Genomic DNA, 23,786 nt, shown 5'->3' with positions numbered 1-23,786 from the left:
TTCCTTCTCATCTTCACAACTTGAAGGCATTCACTAAAAGACATCCCTGCACTTCCATGGTAGGGACCAGCCTTCAGCTGTATGCCTTTATCTATTATGGGAGGCAGCCTCTAGCTTCCCCAAAGGGTAGCGCCAGTGTGGGGACCCATAAAGATTCCTCAGGTACCAAGGAACGCTGTGAGTCAGGGTACAGCCAGCCCATCGCCTGAGGGCCCTGGGAAACATCAGAGTCACTATCTGTTCCCTGTTCTTCAATCCATCCAGATTCTTTCCAAGATTCTTGAAGAGCCAGACTCCAGCTATAACCCAGTACTGGAAGACAAAAGAGAATGACGTTTGCTAAGTTTTCTTTTACCAGGACAAACCAATTTTCATATTACGATCCTGCACCATTTACACTCTTCCCATTTGCTAGACTAGGAAGCGTAATCGGGTGAATCTTAAAAGTGTTCTAAGTGGTTTCCACATCTTTGGAAGTGACGACCTCCTTAGCACTGGGCAAGATGCTGGCTTTATGCAGCTTTTAGGTTTGACACTATTTCCTTTACACGAGGGTCACAGTTAACCTGCAGTTAGCTGCAGTTGGCCAGAAATGGGTTCTTTCCAGGGTTCTTCAGTTCTTCAGGCACTGAATTAACCAGTTACCCATCATCTTCACTTCCTTCATTATATCATCACTGCCTACCTCAAAGGACTCCTTTAGAGACACTCGTTTGCTTTCTTCCAAAATTTGGGCATTCTTTGGTTCCACTGTTTTCTGCTGCAGCTCTGAGCCATGTACTGAGATACCCAAATCAACTTCAGCATCTGATAAAACTCCAGTTCTCCTGAAATACTACATAAGTGAAAAATCTGAGTACAAAAAGTAACCTCCTACTTGCTAATGTCTACACAGACAAAAATAAAGATTTCAGTGTAAATTTTACTATTTTATTTGTGAAAAAACTACAAGCAGAATTCATAAATAGACATTTCTATTTAAAGCAGGAAAACGATAAAGTGGCTTCTAATAACATAGTCGTGCACATGCCAGTAACAGGAATATATTAACATCTTTTATTTGCTAGACAAAGAGAAGTGTCCAATATAAATTTCCCCCAAACATTTAAGACCTGTGAATTTCTGACCAGTTCACAAAACCACCGACACTTTAGCATGAAGAAAAAAACAAATCTAACAGACTGTCAGCTCTAAAGACATTACAGAGCAGAACTTCCAAAAGCGTTATACAAGCTGTCTTTCTGAGCAAATGAAAAATATAGCTCGTATAATACATTAACAAAAATTCACAAGATAAGATTATGTTTTGACATACTTAACAAGCATTCTCTATTTGTCTCCAACAAACAAAGCTAAGGAAATAATGTAACCATCTTTACACAGTAAATTAAGGTTACAAGTCATACACAAGAACAGAACTGCTTGCGCATTAAAAACTGTTCAGCTCCATTGTCTTACTCTAAATGTCGGCTCTTAAACCATTTTCGGTTACATACAAGCAAAGGTTATTATATATCAGCAATTAATAAATTTTCAATAATTTAAGATATGGTAGCTTAAAAAAGTAGACTGAGAATGGTCTTGATAAGGCAGGTGAAACATCTTAGTGGAACTAAACTCACAGAAGCTTCTGCCAATGTTTTAAATGTCCAGATTAAAACTGAAAGATTTTGATTGAAAATATTTTGAGGGTATCAGGATGTCTTTACCTTTTTTCTTTTTTTTTTCCCTTTTGAACTGCATGACTCAAGCAGAGCAGGTTGGGTAAGGTCTGTGTGTGCGTGCACACGCACGAGTGTGAAAGACTGTGTGGTATTAAAACAAATGGAAACTTGCAAGCATTAACACTGTGCTTTTGTTTTGTTTTTATAACCTGCTTACTGTGCCGCTGAATACCAAGTATTTCTGGTCCTCTTTCAATATATATCTTTTATCATCTACACTAGTGTTTTTACACGCTGCCTACTAATTGTAGGGTAAACTGCAAAAGCAGGAAGTTACAGGAATTCCATTTCCAGAATACATGCCTGAGGGATGTCATCCATTTTGGAAATTAAAAGTCTAAAGTACCTATTGCTTCACTGTCGTAACACAGTACACAACAGCAGCCAAAGGCCGGGCCCCAAAACATCTGATTGCTGAGAGCACTCCCACCGCGAGCTGCAGTTTCTACCAAACTGGCAACGTCATCATCTCACCTGTTCTAAAGCGATCCTCCCTTCCTTCACCCCTATTTTTTATTTTTAAATTTATCACGGAGGCAGAACTGAAAAACCAAGACATTGGCAATGAATTAGCAGCCTCTGAGTAGCTGGTTAATCAGCTTTTTCCACTAGTCTAGGGGTCCAATCACTTTACATGAAACTAATTTTGCAAAAGTACACAGTGTTTCTGAACAAAGTGCATACCAACACTTACTGGTTCCAAAAGCAGTGCAACCCACATGAGTTTGGTGGCATTTAAGTTTTTTTAAAAAGTTAATTAAAAAACTTAGCAATCCTTACATCTCTGGAAAATAAATATGGCTGACTAATTTACCCTCCCTGAGACCCTTAATAAAAGGAATATTAAAACTTTAGAAGGAATGTCTTTGCAATACCCCACTAATATTAAAATGTGGATTTAAAATTCATAGTCAAATCACTATGTATTATATATTCTGATGCTTATAGAAAGCATCTGATTTCCTTTGGTTCATTAATAAATACTTTAAAAATGTATTTAAAAAGGTAAGTATAGCTTGCATCCCAGATACAAGCAGTATTTTTTAAAAAGAGGGGAAACATTGTCCATGCATTTGAGAAGAGGACCATAGCAACAAATGGCACTGCTTTATCATCTATACCTTTGAGAACAGAATTTAAATGATGGTACATCAGTGACTACAGAATAGTTTTAATGTAAATGTGAAAGGAGCCTTTCCTGTTGGCTACTCAAATCAAGCTGTTAATTTTTCTCTTTATTCGTTGCCTCCATACACAGAAGTTACTTCTATTCTTATGCAAAACCAGGTTTTTCACACCAAAATGCAGCGTTTCATCACTAATCTGCTGCCCTCCCAGGTCGAACAAAGGAAGGTGACATCAAGTTCCCATGCTTGAAATGACTCTCAAGTCTACGAACTCTGCGAATATGAATGTAAGAGTCAGACAGAAGAGAGATCCTAAATCCAAACAAAGCAAAACAGAACATTTTTATAAAATGAGGAGGGGTGGATTCATATTAGTGGTCTTTTACACATTTTTTATTTTTGCAAGGCATTAAAAAAAAAAAGTGAGAAGAATCATTTTTAAAAAGAGTTTACTCAAGCTGTCTTTGTGTTGAGGAAGTAAAAGCTCATAGGCTCACAGGAAGTAGGAGCTTTCCCTGCAACTCTAGCTGCCCGCCCTTCAACCATTTCTTCACCACTTGCATTCCTTCCCACAGCAGGGAGCTGAGACACATCATGGAACTGAAAAGCTCCATGTCGGGACTGGATGTGCTGGTTGATAACCTCTGTTCAGTCAAACAACAAGACTAGACTTTAAGAAAGGAAAAGAATTCTCACTGAATGGTAAGGGAAACAAGGGGCTGTAAAGCAAACAAAGTTCGATTAAACAAAACACCGCGTGCAAAGTGGAAACAGGGATTTGCTTCTTGTGTGGACCAAAAAGTACAGGTTAGACAGTTTGAATGCTAAAACTAAGAGACAATTTATCAATTTACCTCAGACATGAGTAGAGGTCTGGAAAATGGATGGAATTCGAGTTACAGAATACCATATTTTCATGAGTGCTTATGTAAGAAGAGCAAAGTGAACATGTAACCGTAATTTACACGAATACTTGGCATTCTGGAGCTAGTTTAGTTACTTCCGAATGATCAAAGCCCTCCCGACTACACCACTTGTGATTTGTCAGTCATTCCACCACAAATGCAGGCTATCTGGAGCAGTCTTTAAATTTGAGATCACATTGTTTAAAAAATATATATTTTCGTATCACCCGGTACTTTTTAGACAGATGAGAGTCAAGTCCCCCACGTGGGCTGGAGCGTACTTCACTAAGACTGACTCTAGCTCAGTTTCAGCGCGGTCATAGACGACTGTCCCAGGTCTGTAACTGTTCAAGGCTGTGTTCACGTCACAGTGTATCAAGCACCAGCGTTGCCATGGATTGGTTTCAAATAACCTTTTATATATAATTTTATATTTATATATATATAGTTATATCAAAACTGATAGTACATAGTATAACTGGAAGAAAGAACTAAACTTAAAAGGATATGCTGCAAGGATGGAGTCTGTGAACACAATAAATAAAAGTTCCCTCCCCCTCCCACCCTGCCCTCCCCCAACAAAACAAAAACAAAAAACCAGTTGTAATGTACATGGAAAATTGTGCACAGCAGATTTTTTTTTTTTTTTATAAAAAGTAGATTCAGGAGCACATCCAATTATAAATGATTGTTAGGAAAATCATATAAAACAATGGAATACATAAAAGTGTCAAGAGTAATCGTCAGGGTGCGAAATTCCTTGGTGGCCAGATGCCCATGGCAAGCAGAAATTATCCTGGCAGCATCACTAAGAGGTCGATGTCCACAGAAGATTTTCCAGGGGGTGCAAGCGGCATGGGCAGGTGGAGGATGTGAATTTCATACCCTGATTCATAGTTTTCACAATTCCATGTGCAACTTCAGAAAGATTCATCATTTACTGCTGACATGTCGCCCTTCGGTGTGGAGGAGCGGGAGGAGCCCTTGTCTGTGCTCTCCGACCCCGAGCTGCTCTGGTTCTGCTGTTCTGACCCCGCGCTGGAGGTAACTGTGGATGAGGATGTCGAGGAGGAGCGAGTCTTTTCCTTAAAGTCTGTGATAATGACGGTGACGTTGCCCACAGTTACTGCCAACTGCTGCGCGGTGCTCCTGTCCACGTTTTTCAGCCGGGGCCTGAAAGCAACACCACAGGGGAAGAGCCTGTTAAATCAGGTATGGGTGCAAAGGACTTCAGTTCCAACGTCACACACACCCCTCATGACACTGTGGCAATGAATCTAAGCCGCCAGCGCGGGTGCCGACGCTTACCACCAAACCTGCTGAAAAGCGCAGCAAGAATGGAAACCACGACCAGTCAGCAAAGCTTTGGACCACTGCGAAATCAAAATCAATTTATCTTTCTCCTGTTTTGGTCTCAGTGTTAAAAAAAATAGCTCATATACATGTGCATGTATTTTGAAAGTTAACAGTCCCACCCCAGCTCTTCATCCCACCCTTTAGCCTACAAACCCATAGGCACAAACCATCCCCGACTCTTGACTATGAGCAGCCAAATCCGGGCAGTGATGTATTTCAGTCTAGTTTCCGATACCTTGAGGTGTGATTCGTTTCACTGGTCTTTGTTGTAGCATTTGCAGACTGTATACTGTTCACTTCGCTAGGAGGATCTTTCAGAATATCAGACTTTGGTCTAAATGGGGAGACAGAAAAAGAGGCACTTAAAAGATATCTTTGATTTGCCTGCAAAATAACACAGCACTGTACTGAGTTACTCAAGACCTTACTTTGTTTTCTTGTTGGTGTTTTTCTTGGTAACACTAGGACTAATTTCTTTATCTTTCTCAGGTTTCTCTTTGTCTTGCTTTTCGGCTCTCTCCTTCTTCTCCTTCTTCGGGGGCGGGGGAGTGGCGTACTGCTGGGCCACCTGCTGTGCCACCAGCTGAGAGTTGATCCGAGGTTTTCTACAACATTCAAGAAAGGGTGCCTCATTATGCGCTTTATTTATAAATATTTATATTTCTTTGATTTTTAATTTTGGTCTCATAATGTTTAGGGATTTTATTATTGGTATCTGGCAACTCAAAACTAAATTATATGATGTTATTTCTACATTATTATTTCTCGGTAGTATGGTTAAGTCCATAAAACTTTTCCTCTTTCAAATCCACTCTCTGTACACCTTTAATGACACAGACACATGTGCTCAAACACATACACACATCCCCGTGCAGTCAAGACTTTCAGCCAATAAAACATGACTGCTTCCAGAGTGCTGAGAACACTACTTTCTTTTGAGTTGTCAAGATTACACTGACTGACAGCTTTCAAACACTGCTGCTGCAGAGGGTTAATCTCATTTTATTAAATGGACACTGGTAATCCCTTGAAAAGAGAATGAAATTAGAAGTGTGACATTCACTCCTCAATCTAATCATTCTGACTTGGTCTGCTCCCCTGCAGCTCTGTGACTGGCACCCCCAACAACACAGAGCAATGGACGGTAACTGTGGTTCATACGAGCTCCCAAGGGAGTGAACGCTGAAAATCACTATAAAAAAAATCTTAGAAAAGGGATACATTCATTGTGCCGTCAACCATTATGTGTGTGCCAGTCTCCAACTGACACTGGCTTTTAGCACTATTGTTCACAAAGTCTAAGTGATGCCAAATGTTTCTCACAATGCATGACCATTCAGACCCAAATGGCAAAGGGAGAAAGGAAAGCTTAGCACACAGTATTAATTTTCAAAGACATCAGCTTCTAGATCGACATTTACAATATAATAAACTCTCCAAGTATAAGGTGTGAAGGTGAAAGTCACTCACTCATGTCCAACTCTTTGTGACCCCAAGGACGAGACAGTCCATGGAATTCTCCAGGCCAGAATACCGGAGTGGGTAGCCTTTCACTTCTCCATGGGATCTTCTCAACCCAGGATAGAACCCAAGTCTCCCACTTTGCAGGCGGATTCTTTATACCAGCTGAGCCACAAGGGAAGCCCAAGGTAGGACGCATGTATCTAAATTAGGGTCACTAATGAGGTGAAGCAACTGCCGGCCATCATCTGACAACCCCCCTCAGACCCTGTATCCCACTCTGCTCGCCACGATGGAGGCACTGGCCAGAGAAAAGTAACTGGACAGATGAGGTCTGGTTCATCCAAGAAAAGAACCAGTGGTAGAGGAATGGAAATGGAAGGAAAAAATCAAAAACAAACCTAGGAAAAACAAAAAATAATCATGCCATTTTATTAAAAAAAAAAAAAAAAAGAAGAAGCTGCTGCTAGGAAGAGGACACACTGCCTGAACTACCTCTTGGGAGAGGGTGTGATGTGGCTGAGAAGAAACACGGGATGAAGAGGGGACAGCCGCCTACTCCACAACCTCATCAGGCCAGCCTGCTTGGGGAAGCCCCTGGCTTTTGTCCGAGTGTCTCGGTGCTGGCTCCACAGTTGGGTGGCTTTGCAGGCAACTGATGAACACAGGCCCGACCCCAGGGCACGTCTCCTGTGTTCTCCAGCAAACACGGGCCTTGGTAGTGGATGGCACACAACGAAACCCCGCCCCAGATACAGTCACCGCAGGCTGGGCCACAACCACACACAGCCTCACCTGCCACCGAGCGAGGGATTCAAACACAGATGTGCAGTGCCTAGGAGACAAAGGGGGGAGGCACTTAAGCTAAGGCCCTGCCCTTTCATGTGGAAGGCAACTTTCCTTCTTCATAGGTTTGCTTCCTTGGTGGCTCAGACAGTGAAGAATCTGTCTGCAATGCAGGAGACCCAGGTTCGAGCCCTGGGTTAGGAAGATCCTCTGGAGAAGGGGATGGCATCCACTTCACTATTCTTGCCTGGGAAATTCCATGGACAGAGGAGCCTGGCGGGCTACTACAATCCACAGGGTCACAAAGAGTTAGACGCTTACTTAAGGCAGCAGCCGTCTATTCTACTCCTTCAAAGAGGAAGCATATCTGTTAATACTTAAGAGAGAAGATAATCACCACTGCAAGCCATTTCACAAGTACTCACCAGGGACACAAACAGATCAGATCAGTTGTCTACAGGGATTACCAGACAGCGTAAATCAGAGTAAGAATACAAAACAAAACTGTCTTACACTAACCAATGCTCAAGATGAAATAACTTAATCAGAGTTAAACTAAATACATACAAAAAGCTACCGTGGTGGAGAATTTCAATTAAGCTAGTATGTATGCTTCACGACACAGAATGACGAGATGACAATGGGACAGCAGCCCAAGGCCACCTTCAACAGACATTCCATGGCGCACCAAACCCTCGCCCGGAGGAACCCCGAGCCTCGTCCACCAGGCCTGCCCAATTTGAGTTACGGGGGGCCTGTCTCACTCCAGGCACATCCTGTGAAGTTCTACAATGCTACTTACCACACCACTATGTAACTAGCAATCAAATGTACACTCCTGAATGGCACGACTGCATCTTAATCATCTTTGCCACTATGGCATTCAGCACAGTAGCAGGTACCCAATAAAATTACCTCCTGGTTGAATGAAGAATAAACAAACGCTGCAGAGAAAGACAAAGTAAGATAAGGACTGAGAAAAGAGCCCAGGCTCTGGTGATCAGGAGGTCACCGCTGATTTTTAGGAGACCAGTCCCAATGAGATTGGGACTGCGAAAGTGAAGGGACGACAGGATGTCAGAGGAATAACCTAGGGGTGGCCAAGAAGAACTTTTTTGGAGAAATGTCGCAGTGAGATGAAGGATGGTCCTGCCACTACAGAGGGGTCAGCACGGCTGGAGGAGACTTCCACAGGAAAGGGAGGCTGAAGTCTCGTGTGCTGTAGAGCGAGGAGGACGGAAGGCAGGCCAGACCGCAGTGCCAGCCACGGGGCAGAGGGGAGACAGCAGACAGTCAACAACAGCACTGGCGGAGGCACGGTCTTCTGAGACCGGGGAGGGATGCCAGGTCCTGGGGGGTTATGGACAGAACATGGAAATGAGAAATCAGAGCAGAGAGCCTGAAACCATGGACATCAGAAGTGGTGCCTAGGATGGTCGGCAGCTGGAACTGCCAGAGCAGAGAGCTAGGGATAGGCAGAGATGAAAGGAAGTCACCCTTGTCTCACGAACAGCCCTTTATGCCAGGCACCTCGTGCGCCTGAGAGCAGCTCCCCAGCACCTGGACCCCGCTCCCTGGCGGCGCGCCCAGGCCAAAGGCACGCCGGACACAGGCGACAGGCCCGGGGCCTGGCTGGCGCTCCTCCCACGGACGACCACCCTAACACCTCAGCAGGCAACCCCTCAGAATGCTTCAGCCCATGTGCCACAAGCCGGTACCCAAAGGACACGATCTACACGCGTGCACTCACACAAAACCATAAGGATGTCCTCACATGCCCCTAAGGAAATGAATGCCTGACCAGAACGGTGAAACAAGTGTTCCTCCCCTCTAATGTGCAACCAAACCGAAACTTCACAAATGAAAAGGACCCAAGGCTAACTAGGAGAAGGCAATGGCACCCCACTCCAGTACTCTTGCCTGGAAAATCCCATGGATGGAGGGGCCTGGTGGGCTGCAGTCCATGGGGTCGCTGAGAATTGGACACGACTGAGCGGCTTCACTTTCACTTTTCACTTTCATGCATTGGAGAGGGGAATGGCAACCCACTCCAGTGTTCTTGCCTGGAGAATCCCAGGGACAGGGGAGCTTGGTGGGCTGCCGTCTATGGGATCACATGGAGTCGGACACAACAGCAGCAGCAAGGCTAACTGAGATCAGATTACCAAGAAATATGGCATGTCTGCTAAAGGCACCTGTGTTGTTTCAGAAGTACATTCTCAGTGTCCTCAAGTAACAACCCAGTAACTCTTCCATCACCACTTGCCCCTTGCCCACAAAAAAACCCTCACCACCAAGTTGACAATCATTATTTTAATTAGAGTGTTTTTTTCCAACTAGTTGCCCCAACAAATTCCAGTTTTTCTCAGATCAGGAAACATGGTGAGGTAGGAAAACGCATCTAATTCATTTTGAAATGGTGCAGTGTTACTGAACTAAATGCATAACTTCTGGAGGAGAAGATGAAGAAACAAGAAGGGGTCATCAGTGGGAGGCCCTCCAAAGGTACCACCCTGCCAGATCTGCCCTGGCAGCTCCTGCCATCCGTCCCCTCATTTCTAGGCCAGCATGCTCCAGCGGCATGAGGGTTGGGGATGTGCCCGCTCCACTAAGAGCCACATGAGCCCCACTCCCACCCTGACGGGTTCTCCCAGCTCAACGTTCTAAACTGCCTGTGAAGCAGGAGGAGCAGAACCACCTCACAGCCACCAAAGGACAGGCACACTGTGAAGGAGTCAGCACAATGTCCTCTAGATCAGAAAGAGCAAGACCCTGCTAAGGCTTACAGTAAATGGCTACACTGGGATTTTTAACACAGACCCAACTGAACTATCATTCAAAAACTCCTCTGATGAAAGTAACTTGAAAATGTCCTTGCCCCCCGCCACCCATGTGTTGTGTGCACACGCCCGTGTATGGGGTGGGTGGGGTGGGGAGAGGGCTCAGGGTGCTAGGAATGAAAGACCCAGGTCAATCCAGGCTACAATTCTGACGGGACACCTGCGCAAGAATTCTAGCACACTTGATAACCCCACTGTCCTCACTGGAGCAAGGACAGGACTACTTGGTTATCCTTAAAGGGAAAGGGTAGGGGGAAGAGACACTGGTGAGAATGTTTTCCGATGTCTATGGAACACTGATATTTAATACTGCTGATCAGTGAGAAATAGTTACTTCTCACAGATTTACAATGCCCAATGCAATCTTTTAAATGTTAACACAACACACTGTAAACAGCTTGTTTAATGGGCAGAACTTCCAGCATGTTGTAGGGAAGTCCGTTCTTCAATGTGGAGCTGAGAGCCTGGATTCTCCAAAATTACCTAAGTCTCCCAAGAAACAAATCTTAAATAAGCAATCAACAGCCTTCACAATACAGGGGAAACCTCAGATCAATGAACATGGTTTACTACTTTTAGTGTCTAAGTCTGAAAGTCCATCAACTAAAAATAATAAAAACAACAAAAATGCTACACAGCCTGACCAGAAATGCTAAAATGTAACAGGGGGTCGGTCTGGTTTCCTCTGTAAGTACATTTGGCAATGAAAGTTTTTTCCTATCTTCTTCTTCAAAACTATATTCTGTCAATAACAAAATTTTTAGTTTTCTCAAAAATTTTGTGTTTATTGTTGTTTTTATAATAGTTTACAAAAGAAAATCTGCTGTGAAATTTCAAACAGACACCATCAAGAAATCTTGTCTATCTGAGCCCACATGAACACAAAGGAGAGCAAAAAGCAAACAAAACCCAGCTATCTTCCTGGATCGCTTAGATGTGTGTACTCGGCACTTCTGGGGAACAGGGGCAAACCTTATGTTTCCCCCCCACAGCCCTTTCCTTGTCCACTGTGTGCCTGGGGAATCTGAGATCACTTCTGTGCTTTTCTGTATCTCCTCTGCTCCCACAACTAGAGAAAAGAGAAACTACTTCTTTAGTTCAGGCAACAAAGAGCAATAACACATGGTTTCTTTTGTTTCATAATGTCCAGCTCTTCCTAAACTATCACTTGTGTCTGGCTCACTTATGGAACTCTATTTTCAACAAAAATACCTCAAAGGCTCTGGAATCAGACAATCAATTTATTCATTAAAAAAAAAAAAAAAAAAAGTACTCTGCAACTTACAAAACATCTTCTCCAAGTTAACCTACATTGCCCTTAAGTGCTCTGAACATTGCCTTTTCACTGACCCCAGCCAACCCCTTCCTTGCCTTGGCAATCGGTTAGTTGAAGAATTAGCAATTTCAAGATCTAACTACTCTGAAAATGCCCGTCCATTTAGCTCACACTATTAGGAGAGCGGATCACATCATGACTCTGTATAAAAGAGACTTCTCCACATGACCCATTTTCCAGTCCCTACACTCAAAAGAGTCTACACATGTGCACTGGACTAACTAGGATGCATTCCTCCCGCTCAACAATGACTGAATTTTTCTATTACTGATGCCCCACAATACATACATGAACACACACACACACACTAGCTGGGAACAAAGAAAAGTACTCTGCACAGCCATTTCCGACTACAACATTGTGAAAATGAAATGGGAATAGTAAATGTAACCTCAAGGAAATGGGAACCTCACAGAACGCCAAATGCGTAAAAATGCTTTGTAAACTTTTTTCCTTTGCAGAAGTACCCTGATAAAGCCATAATGAGGTTAAATAAATCTGATCTTTGTCTGGACTTGTCTGCATACAATATGTATTCCAAGTTAAAGCAATCAAACAGCAAATTTATTTGTGGGATAGAATCCATTTTTACATTGGCTAATGCCTGTATTTACCTTTTAAGGTGATTTAAGGTCATAGTTTGTCTGTCCCAACATTGTCAACCACACACTAATGGCTCCTGGCTTTTACAGCAAAACAGAAAAGAGGTCCTACAAGAAGAAGTTGTTTTCTGTCCATCTTACCCGCCCCACTCCTGACCCATTATATTTTAAAGCCCAAAGATACAGCAGAGGAGAAATGCTGTGAGCAGAACACAGAAGTCAGGATTCTGGCTCCAACATCAATGGCCACAAAATCTTAAAAGGAGATACAAGATTTCTTTTAATATCTAACAGGCACAGTTAAAACAGATTTGAATAATCAGACTACTTTTAGGCCTGTTTCCCCTTCACATATTCTTCTTTAAAAAGAAAAAACAAACACTAAAATCCAACAACTACTACTGGTTATTTACAACAACACTAACAGGTATGTTACACAATCACTATTATTCCTAAAAAAAAGAGAAAGAGGATTTACAACCAGACCAAGGACTATTAGTCTGGTAGTCTTTCAGCTATGCCAAACTAGGCTGAGTGTTTTTAAATTAAGGGTTTTAATCTCATAAAAATTTCTGTACATTTTTGTATTTGATGCACTGCTATAGTACACTTATTACTAAGAATCACCCATGTGAGTCAATCCAGCCCAATGAATAATAATAGATGAGAAAATATGGCAGATGATCTAGTTTAGTAAATTCCAAGGGAGTTTCTATCTAAGCACCTTCTTTGCCACTATTTTAAAGGACTGATTATCTTGATAGACCAATAGACAGATGAATACACATCTGTTCAGTTATGGAAAGATGAAACCTCACAGCACTCCAACCAAATTCTTCCCTGATGGAAGAAGCAGCATCAGACCTTGTTACAAGTCTTTAGTCCCAGTGACTAGGGTGCCATTTCAGCTTGCTGGTTTAGGCCCAGGTCATTATTACCCAGACCTAACTGGCTTTGTGTTGGAAAGAGGAATACTCTTGGCCTTCCGCAGAGTTGTTCTCGGCACAGAGAACTCGGCTACACCACAAAGTAGTGCGGAACTTCTGTGACCTTGGGACCTTCACTGCTAGGATCGTACACTGCATGCCACTATTAAATTCTCTCTGCTCCCCAAATAGTATCTTTTCTCTCCTAAAGAGTTTTTCCCCTCTCAAGTAAATACTCGTCTTGATGAAGTTTCTCAAATCCTCTGGCTTATCTTCTAGAATGAGCCCTTGGGAGGGCCTTAAGGGGTCTGAGTTCTCCTCCTTGACTCAGGAGAACCACTCTGCTCTGCATCAGGAAACAAAAATTTCCCCCTCAAACTGGACTCCAACTATCAGATTAAAAAAAAAGGAAGCCATTCCCTTTCTCTCATCAACTTCTCCATCCTCGCTTTCACAGATGATAGGCAAAGTACAGACTTTTGAGTCAGGACAGGCTCTAGACCTTATCCAGACTCTGCTACTGAGCCTGGGTAATTCTCTAAGTGGGAATGGAGCCACACCTAACTTAAGAGGGCTTAAGTCAAGATTAAAGGCGGTCAAGTTCACTTAGCTCTTGTCATAGTACACACACACAGAACACGCAGACATTCCACAAAATACTGATTGTTGTTCAGTTGCTCAGTTGTGTCCGACTCTGTGACCCCATGGACTGAAGCATGCCAGGCTTCCCTGTCCTTCATCATCTCCTCATCTCCTGGAGTTTGCTCAAACTCATGTCCATTGAGTTGGTGATGCCATCCAACCATCTCATCCTCTGTTGTTCCCTTCTCTTCCCGCCTTCAATCCTTCCCATCATCTGGGTATTTCCCAATGAGCCGGCTCTTTGCATCAGTGGCCAAAGTATTGGGGCTTCAGCTTCAGCATCTGTCCTCCCAATAAATATTCAGAGTTGATTTTCTTCAGGATTGACTGGCTTCATCTCCTTGCTGTCCAAGAAACTCTCAAAAGTCTTCTCCAGCACCACGGTTCGAAGGTATCAATTCTTCGGCACTCAGCCTTTTTTATTGTCCAGCTCTTACACATCTGTGCATGACTACTGGAGAAAAACCATAGCTTTGACTATACCGACCTTTGTCGGCAAAGTGGTGTCTCTGCTTTTTAATATGCTGTATAGGTTGGTAACAGCTTTTCTTCCAAAGAACAAGCGTCTTTGAAATTCATGGCTGCAGTCACCATCTGCAGTGATTTTGGAGCCCAAGAAAACAGTCTGTCACTGTTTTCACTTTTTCCCCATCTATTTTCCAGGAAGTGATGCGACCAGATACCATGATCTTTGTTTTTTGAATGTTGAGATTTAAGCCAGCTTTTTCACTCTCCTCTTTCACCTTCAACAAGAGGCTCCTTAATTCCTCTATGCTTTCTGTCATTAGGGTGATGTCATCTGCGTATCTAAGGTTATTGATATTTCTCCTGGCAATCTTGATTCCAGCTTGTGCTTCATCTAGCCTGGCATTTTGCAAGATGTTCTCTACATACAAGTTAAATAATATACAACCTTGATGTACTCCTTTCCCAATTTGGAACCAGTCCATTATTCTATGACTGGTTCTCACTGTTGCTTCTTCACTTGCATACAGGTTTCGCAGGAGGCAGATAAGGTGGTCTGGTATTCCCATCTTTTTAAGAATTTCCCACAGTTTGTTGTGATCTACACAGTCAAAGGCTTTAGCATAGTCAGTGAAGCAGAAGATGTTTTTCTGAAATTCTCTAGTATCCAAAATACTGATAAACCATCTTAAAAATAATAGATACATTTCAAAGCACTATCTCCCCAGCTGGAGTTGCATCTACCACCCTTGCTCAGCTGTGAGGCCAAGGGAAAGATATACAAGTCAGAGAGGCTGGTAAGCGTCGCTCCAAGGAAATGGTTCTCTAGCAACAGAAACCCTTCATGTGGCTGTCTCTAAGTTACTCACTGTCTGAACAGCAACAGCGGAACTAAGGACCCCCACTGACTTCGCTGTCAGTTTTTCTGTGTTATCTCAAGACAAAAGTTGGGTTTCGCAGATGTGTGTGCATGTGCAAATCACTCAGTCGTGTCCGACTTCTCCAACCCCACAGATACAGCCCGCCAGGCTCCCCTGTCCATGGGACTCTCCAGGCAAGAATACTGGAGTGGGCTGCCATCTCCTTCTCCAGGGGACCTTCCCCACCCAGGGATCAAATCCAGGTGCTGTGTACTGCAGGCAGACTCTTTACTGACTGAGCCGCGAGGGAAGCCCCCACTATACATGGTACTGCACAAATTCACCAGATACGACTTGGCTGGAAACTGGCTCCAAAAGAACTAACATAAGCATCCTTTACAGCAGAATCTAAAATGTTCTACTACAGATTCAAAATGGTCGTTTTGAGTATTCAAATGTCTCTTATGCTCTGAAAACACACTTACTTGAGCACCATGAACTGTCTGCACTACCAACTTTTCTGTAACTCAGGACCATACATTCAGAAAGTAGTAGGAGAAGCTACAAGTGGCTACAATTCTTGAGAACAAAATCTCTATTTTATAAACCAACCTGGCAGCAAGGAGAGAGATTCTGGTCCAACTGTTCTCAGGCTGTGGTCCAGAGACTCCTGGCAGTATTCAAGACCCTTTGGGGAGGGTGTACAACACCCAAACTATTTTCTATAATAATCATCTCCATAATACTACTTGCCTATTCGTTTTCCAGCTTAAATGGAAAGTGACATCACTACTCTGAGAGCTAACGTGGCAAATTCTTGTGTTCTAAACATTGCTCAGTTTTATCTGATATAGAAAGTATCTACAGGTATTGCCAACAGGAACAAAAGTTACTTGGGTCCATAATAATTTTAAACAGTGCAAGAGATCCTCTGACCAAAAAATGCTAAGAAATGCAAATTTTAAACTTATCAAGCACAAGGAAAACTTCCAAGAAGGAGGCTTAAAAGTACTTTAACTACAGACTGTAAATCTGGCTTACTTCCATTTCCTCACCCAGGTGGTGCCTAAAACAACAGAATTTCATCATGGTCCTTCAAATATCTAAAGTAAATGTCCCATAAATATGTCCTTTATCTCTCTCACAAAAAGTCAGTCCACTGACAAAGAATGGAATAGTTGACATGTATGGAGAAATGTTTCCTAAACTGTTTTCAAAATGGACCTTTTCTGAAGATGGCTAACCACATTTCTCTTTGACACCTGCCATTCCATATCTCAACACAGATTCTATTCTACCGTAAAAGACTTCAGCGTGAAGACTGAAAAGGCTGGTCTGCTGGCTGAGCATCTGGCCTGAGCAGTGCTTCAGGGTGGCGACAGCACCTGAGGCCGTGCATGAATCACAGCAGTTGCTGGTGCTGTGACCACAGGAGCGGTGGACACACACCGCCCTCGCCTGCCTCGTTAAGGAGGGACGTCCGTGCAGGTACCAAAACCCGACTCTCTGGGCAAGCATCTCTGCTGCCTGAAGCCCAACTGGGCAAAGGCGCACAGAGAAAACAGTCCCTGTGATGTCTCTTATCCTGGTTTCATCTTTGGCATTCTGGCTTATGTTTCCAAATTCATTAAACTAATGTCAACTATATGCAGAGGCAGGGTACTCCGCACTCTAGGTACAGAAATGCTTGTTTTCCAAAGAGTTGATGAAATATGATGCATTAGACTGGTTCCAAATTGGGAAAGGAGTACATCAAGGCTGTATATTGTCACCCTGCTTAATTAACTTATATGCAGAGTACATCATGAGAAATGCTGTGGTGGAAGAAGCACAAGCTGGAATCAAGATTGCCGGGAGAAATATCACTAACCTCAGATATGCAGATGACACCACCCTTATGGCAGATAGCAAAGAACTAAAGAGCCTGTTGATGAAAGTGAAAGAGGAGAGTGAAAAAGTTGGCTTAAAGCTCAACATTCAGAAAACTAAGTTCATGGCATCCGACCCCATCACTTCATGGCAAATAAATGAGGAAACAGTGGAAACAGTGTCAGACTTTATTTTTTGGGGCTCCAAAATCACTGCAGATGCTGATGGCAGCCATGAAATTAAAAGACGCTTACTCTTTGGAAGGAAACTTATGACCAACCTAGACAGCATATTAAAAAGAGACATTCCTTTGCCAACAAGATATGTCTAGTCAAGGCTATGGTTTTTCCAGTAGTCGTGTATGGATGTGAGAGCTGGACTATAAAGAAAGCTGAGTGCTGAAGAGTTGATGCTTTTCAACTGCGGTGTTGGACAAAACTCTTGAGAGTCCCTTGGACTGCAAGGAGATCCAACCAGTCCATCCTAAAGGAGATCAGTCCTGTGTGTTCATCGGAAGGACTGATGTTGAAGCTGAAACTCCAATACTTTGGCCACCTGATGCAAAGAGCTAAAAGACCCTGATGCTGGGAAAGATTGAGGGCAGGAAAAGGGATGACAGAGGATGAGATGGTTGGATGGCATCACCAACTCAATGGACGTGGGAGGCCTGACGTGCTACGGTTCATGGGTTTGCAAAGAGTCGGACACGACTGAGCGACTGAACTGAACTGAACTGAACTGATGCATTAGATTTCACTGGCCCAGATCTCTGCTGAGGGTCCAGTGTGTTTTCTGAGCTGGTCCCTGTCACACAAGTTGCATCCCAGGACTTAGCAGGTGAGATGCTCGGTTCTCTCTTCTGCTTTCTGCATTTATTTTGGAATCTAACTCCATGACTTTGGATGAATTACACACTCTCTCCAAACTTCAGTTTCCTCACTGATAAGAGAGATCAGAACAGAGTAAGTAAGCAATCTCTATGGCTCAGATACTTGTATTCAGCATTTAATAAAAACGGAACAGAGTAGTTGTTCTTAAGGTACAGGCAAGTTTGCATGGAGTGCACTGTACAAACTATACTGCTGGTTTAGTGCTCTGATATGACCTCTCCCCACCACCCCCCAAAGATACCCTAAATTACCTTGTAAATCATGTCAATGATTTTCAGAGGGCTCACAGACACTACAAATCTCTTAGCAAACTGTATCTTCAGATGCAAGTAAACTTGATGACGAATCAAGTCTTTCTCCAAGAAATTTTATACTAAAGCAATCAATTTGCTCTGCAAATTACTTTACAGCTGTCAGAGATCGCATTTTAATGTGTTTAACCATTTTGAAATTATAGTTCATGTCACAAAACTGGGCATTTATAAAGCACACAGAAAAATTAGTAATTCTTCGGGGGCGGGGGGGGGGGGGGCTACTTGGATAATTTAAAGAAATCAAGGTCTAACAAACCTGCCCTCTTCAGGTCTTGGTCTCCTCACCTGTGAGGTAAGCGGGTTGGCTAAATTAATGTAATCTTAGGAACTTCCTCAAATCTAATCTTAAAACAAAAATATATGTACTAGAAAATAACAGTTCTAACAGGCTAGTTCATGGTCAAATTATAATGGGCTTCCTAAATCATTGGTAGTCAAAACTTTCTTAAAGCCTATCATCTCTTTGTAAGGGTGTCTACTGCATGGTTTCCCAGCCACTGCATTGGTGATATGCTAGAGAGCTCCTAACTCTTTGCTGTGGGAGCTGTCCTGATGCACTGTAGATGTTGAGCAGCATCCCTGGCCACTACCCACCACATACCAGTAGCACTTCCACCCCCAAGTTCTGACAGACATTGCTAAATATTTCCTGAGTGGCAAAATCAGTCCCAGGTTAGAATAACTGGTTTATACAAGAATATAATAAAAAGGAATAGAAATATTTACAAACAAAGGGAGGCAGCCCAGCAGAAAAACAGCCCTTGGCCCATCAAAATTTTATCACAAGATATCTGTCAAAAACACATATAATATAATTCATCATTCTAATTGCTTGGGATTATAAGAGGGTAGGATTCAGAAAGAAGGGTCCTAAGAGCTTTTCATATATTGATACTGTGGGGCTTTTTAAAAATTAAGTTGTAACTATCACTCTTCTCAAATAATTTACAGAAGTTTTATTAGATAAACTTCTATACTGCATAGCAGCAGGGAAATTTACATACATACCCATCATAAGATAGATCAGTTACAATGATTAAACATGATGTCTTTGGTAATTTTAAGCAGCTACCACACATTTGTTCAGGAACATATCAGTTGCTCAAGATCTTAAGTAACGTTATTTTAATATGCAGAGGCTTTTCTAGGGGAAAAACACGAAGTAAATGTAAAGCAACTTCTGAGTATAATACACCACAAGACCAGTCTGTTTAATCACCAAACAGATGCTTGAGGGAAGACCATCAGACGGTTTCTACACAATTACAACTCTGACAACTAACAACATCTTATACTTCGGGCACTTGAGGTTAATCATGGTCTTTTATTTCCAGGAAGAGAAGGAAAAAATTTTAGGTTTCAACCATTTCAAATGGTTGAAAAATTAGACGTGAATGAAGGTGAAGACTCTGACACTAACTGCAGTTATTGGTCAGAGACACATGCACTGGGCTGGAGAAGTCCTTCAGCTCAATATACAGGATTCTGTTGTGCTAGGACCGCGAACAGGTTAACAACGGGATTTCACATATAATCTGTGAATTAAATGCTGGTCATACTTGCTACTCATGGATGAAACATCTCTCAGAATTCAAGGAAATAATTAGAATTTGGAGGATAAGAACAGAAACTTAAATATGTCAGTGCAGTCATCCCTTAGTATCTGAGGGGGACAGGTTCCAGGACCTCCGAGGACACCAAAACCAATGGCTGTATTTGCTTATCTGCTGAATGAACCTCACATTTCATCTGCAAAAGTCATATCTATTTTAAGACCCAACTCATATGCCACTGCGTTCCCAATTTCTCCTGGCAAACAACCGTTTGTGGTCACGTTTTCAGGGTTCCCAAAACACGACATACCTCTACCACTTAATGTTCTACATTATAATATCTGTGTATCTGTACAATATTATTTGTTGCTTTGCACCAGATTATGTACATCTCTGCAGCAGTCTCCACCATTTACATTTTACGCTACACGTTCCAAACTTGCTTCAAAGTAATCACTTGTTCCCGACAGCATTCTCCGCACAAGGTTGGGTAGAGAGCAGATGCTCTGCCAGCGTGTAACATAACAGTGTATTCCAATACTGAACTGTCTCTCTGGGCTTCTGAACTGAGGAACTTCATATAACTCATCTTTCATACTGCCAAGACTCAGCAAAAAGCCTAGGACATGACAGATTCTCAATGAAGACAACTATCTATCCCAGAGAGAACAGTTCTCAGTTTGTCAGAGGTGAAGGAAGAAAACAGATGATGAAATGCTTCCTATGACAAGGCACTGTGTTGAGTTTTTACATATATAACTCACAATTCTCATAACTTTTTGATGTTTTTGGTGGAATCAAAGCCCAAAGGTCCAACAGCAAATAAGCTAGAGCAGTTTACTCCAAGTTTATTTTTGTTCTTTCCACTAACCTACATGGCCCACCCAAAGAACCTTAAGAAAGGGAATTCAACTGGAGCCAGTAAAACTGAGGAAAACAAAGGAGACTGGTATACCAAAAAGAGCAGGAGAAAGATTTCATGAAGTGGTCAGTAGTACTGAGAACTGCTACTAAAGAAGACTGAAAACAGGTCTGTGATTCGGCCAGAAGGGCACTTCAGGGATGTGCCCTTCCATACGAAGTGATCTGATTCTCTTCTAACCCTTCACTAGATCACATGTGCCCCCAAACCCTTCACCTTTCCTCTTAACCTCAAATATCCCAACTACTTCAACATATCCCACCCTAGAACCACAACCATACTAGGTACGAAAAAAGCACACTCTGACATTCTGTCTTACATTGCCTGTATTTTTAAATATCGAGGGCTAGGGAATTAGGACAAAATTCCTAGGAAGTCAAGTCTAAGTCCTTCAGGAATGCCCTTGGTTTCCTGTTTCTCTATCAAAGTAAAAAAGACCTGTAAGTAGTAACAGCTGACTTCTCAAAGCATGGCACATTTAGTAAGTCTGCTTACTTAACCTTAAGAGAAACCACATTATCACCAGAGTAAGTAATGTAGAACCAAGTGGGATTCTCACAGTACCAGCAAGCTCTTCAATTACACAGATTTATCTAAATCCTTAGCTTATAAAAAGGGATACTTAAACTGGGATGATGATACACCACATACATGCATGTATCTGCACCATTCTGGTACAGGCACTTTTCAAGTTGATATTCCACTCAAAAGCATCTGCCTTTGGCATCAAAGTAAGCCAATTTGCATGCCTGTAATAAGTTTCCAACAAGGTAAGGATTCTGCGTGTGCCAAAAATAACTTTGAAATGCCTTCATTTGAAAGGGACTTTTTTCTTCTTAAACTAAATTGCTGCAAGTGCACTTTCATCAAACAAAGATTTGCTGAAAATTTGATTAACTCATTTGCAGAGGTACAATGAAAGATTTGCAAGGTCTTTTTTGAAGTCTGAAATGAATTTTTCAATGTTTCACTTTAATTTTTAGAGTTTCAAAAATGGCACAGAGTTCCCACATACCCCTCATTCAGCTTCGCCTAATGTTAACATCTTATATAAACACAGTATAATTATCAAAACAAGAAAACTAGTCCACTGGTACAATTCTGTTAACTGAACAGGACACTCTTTTCTGAAAAGTCTCACCAGTTTCCCCACAAACTTTCTTATCTCCATCAAATTCCCGTCTAGGCATCCACATCAGAGTTTGTTTTTCCTTATGTTTAGCCTCCTCCTATCTCTGATAGTTCCTCAGTCTCTTTGATGGCCTGGACACTTCTGTGAGTATTAGTCACTTATTGTGGAGAAATGTCCCTCAATTTGGGCTTATCTCATGATCACGATGAGATTATACGTTCTGACAATACCAGAGCAAAGACATGCATTCTACAGACTCATCACAGCAAGGAGTTCCGGATGTTTCCATGTCTTATCCCCACTGATGTTAACCATGATGAGGTGTACAAGGTGATGTCTGTCAGATTTCTTCACTTTAAAAGTTATTATTGATTAAATACTTTAAGAGAGTTATCTGGAAACTATATATGTAACAATATGCCATTTCTCCACAAACTTTCACCCACTAACTTTATCATTCCAACATGGATTCTGCAAATATTGCTATTGTTTTGGCCCCAGGGTGATTTGATCTTCTACATTTATTAACCGGAATTTTTCTGTAAGTTAAGAGCTCTATCTTCGAATTCATTTATTTCATTTTTTTTATCAGTATGAATTCACGGCTATTTCTCATATCCTATAGGTTAAAACCCAATTCTATCATTTTTTTTTTGTCGTGCAAATTGTCCCAGCTTTGGTCATCAGGAGCTCTTTTTTCAGGCTGAGTTTTTTTGATAGGTTCCAGCCCCTTTTCCAGCCCAAAAGTACAGAAGTTTTTAGGATCAAATGTTCCTTGGACTATTTTCTATTCCGAAGTGCTATATACTCAAAGAAAATCCTTATAGTCCAGTTAGAGAAGGAATAAAACACTTGTCATTCAAAGTGATATATCATCACATCTTATCCTAATCAGGGATATATTCTACACAGCATAACCACTAACAGAAACTGGGTAATATCTAAGCAAATTAGAGCTGTGGGTATCATAAGGAGTACATTTTCTCAGAATGTCATCATTAATCTAATGCTTCTATCAACAGAAAACTTTTGTGTTCTAAAGTGAGTGAAAGTGGAGTCGCTCAGTTGTGTCCGACTCTTTGCGACCCTATGGGCTGTAGCCTACCAGGCTCCTCCATCCATGGGATTTTCCAGGCAAGAAGACTGGAGTGAGTTGACATACTTAATCATCAAACATTTTGTAGCCAGTGTTAAAAATTCCAGGTGGAATAATGATACAATTCCAGTTAGTCAGATGAAGTGTCCTCTAAAAACACAATATATTTTTCTGGCATTCTGCAGAGGGAAAGGGAAAAGATTTCAGACTCTGGAAGAAACTGGACGTATTCTGCACAGGAATAAAGGTACAAGACCCAAGGCTGAGTGGATGTCCCAAAGAATAAACAGCCTGTGGTGGAAGAAGGCAACAAAGACACTGTTCCTTCAGACATTATCCTGCCCTCTCCACGGCTCTAAAAGCACTAAAGAAAAGTGGGGCTTCCCAAACTCCTTCCTGTTTGCTTATAGGTGCCTATTCACCTGCCATCCAAACATCCAAAAAAGGGCAGGGTCAGGGGAGCTAGAAAGAGGAACCAGTGCTGAGGTCTGCTGACTTGGACCATCTCTGCCTAGAACAAATCTTAAGAAGGACGTACAATTTACACACAACAAAACACACGTTGTTTTGAGAGTACAGTTTGTTTCGACAAATACATACAGCAGTGAAATCACCACTTCTCATCAAGGTTCTTCAGTGTCATTTCCCAGACAATCTCCACTCCCAGCTCCAGGAGACCACCCAAGCTGTTTCCTTACCCAGGAAACCAGGAAACCAGGGTTCCTGCATTACAGGTGCCTTCTTCACCGGCTGAGCTACTAGGGAAGCCCTATGTTCTCCCTCACTGTGGATTAAATGAGTCTTTCCTGGAGTTTCACATAAAATGGAATTAGATGGCATATCTCCGCTGTTTTACACAGCTACTTTCAGCGAGCACAGCATTTTCTGAGAGTCATCCCTGTTGCTGTGTGTTCTGTTCACCGAGGCTCCTGCGGATGGACAGTGGGGCTATCTGCAGCTTTCAGCTCTCATGAATCAAG

General features: G+C 42.3%; 1 protein-coding gene across 1 annotated transcript in view; it reads right to left on the bottom strand.

Moving 5' to 3' along the window:
* Positions 1-908: 908 nt before the first annotated feature.
* Positions 909-23,786, bottom strand: part of LOC122682764 (RING1 and YY1 binding protein) — a 74,073-nt gene continuing 51,195 nt past the window's right edge. The window contains exons 3-5 of the mRNA XM_043885881.1: positions 5,541-5,717; positions 5,348-5,446; positions 909-4,929 (exon numbers count right to left, since the gene is read on the bottom strand). Of these exons, the coding sequence (XP_043741816.1) occupies positions 4,677-4,929; positions 5,348-5,446; positions 5,541-5,717 (529 nt within the window). The 3' untranslated portion in view covers positions 909-4,676. The remainder of the gene's footprint in view (positions 4,930-5,347; positions 5,447-5,540; positions 5,718-23,786) is intronic.

This window comes from Cervus elaphus, chromosome 24 (genome assembly GCF_910594005.1).
Source record: "Cervus elaphus chromosome 24, mCerEla1.1, whole genome shotgun sequence".
Taxonomy (NCBI): domain Eukaryota; kingdom Metazoa; phylum Chordata; class Mammalia; order Artiodactyla; family Cervidae; genus Cervus; species Cervus elaphus.
This window is presented reverse-complemented; position numbering and strand designations above follow the sequence as displayed.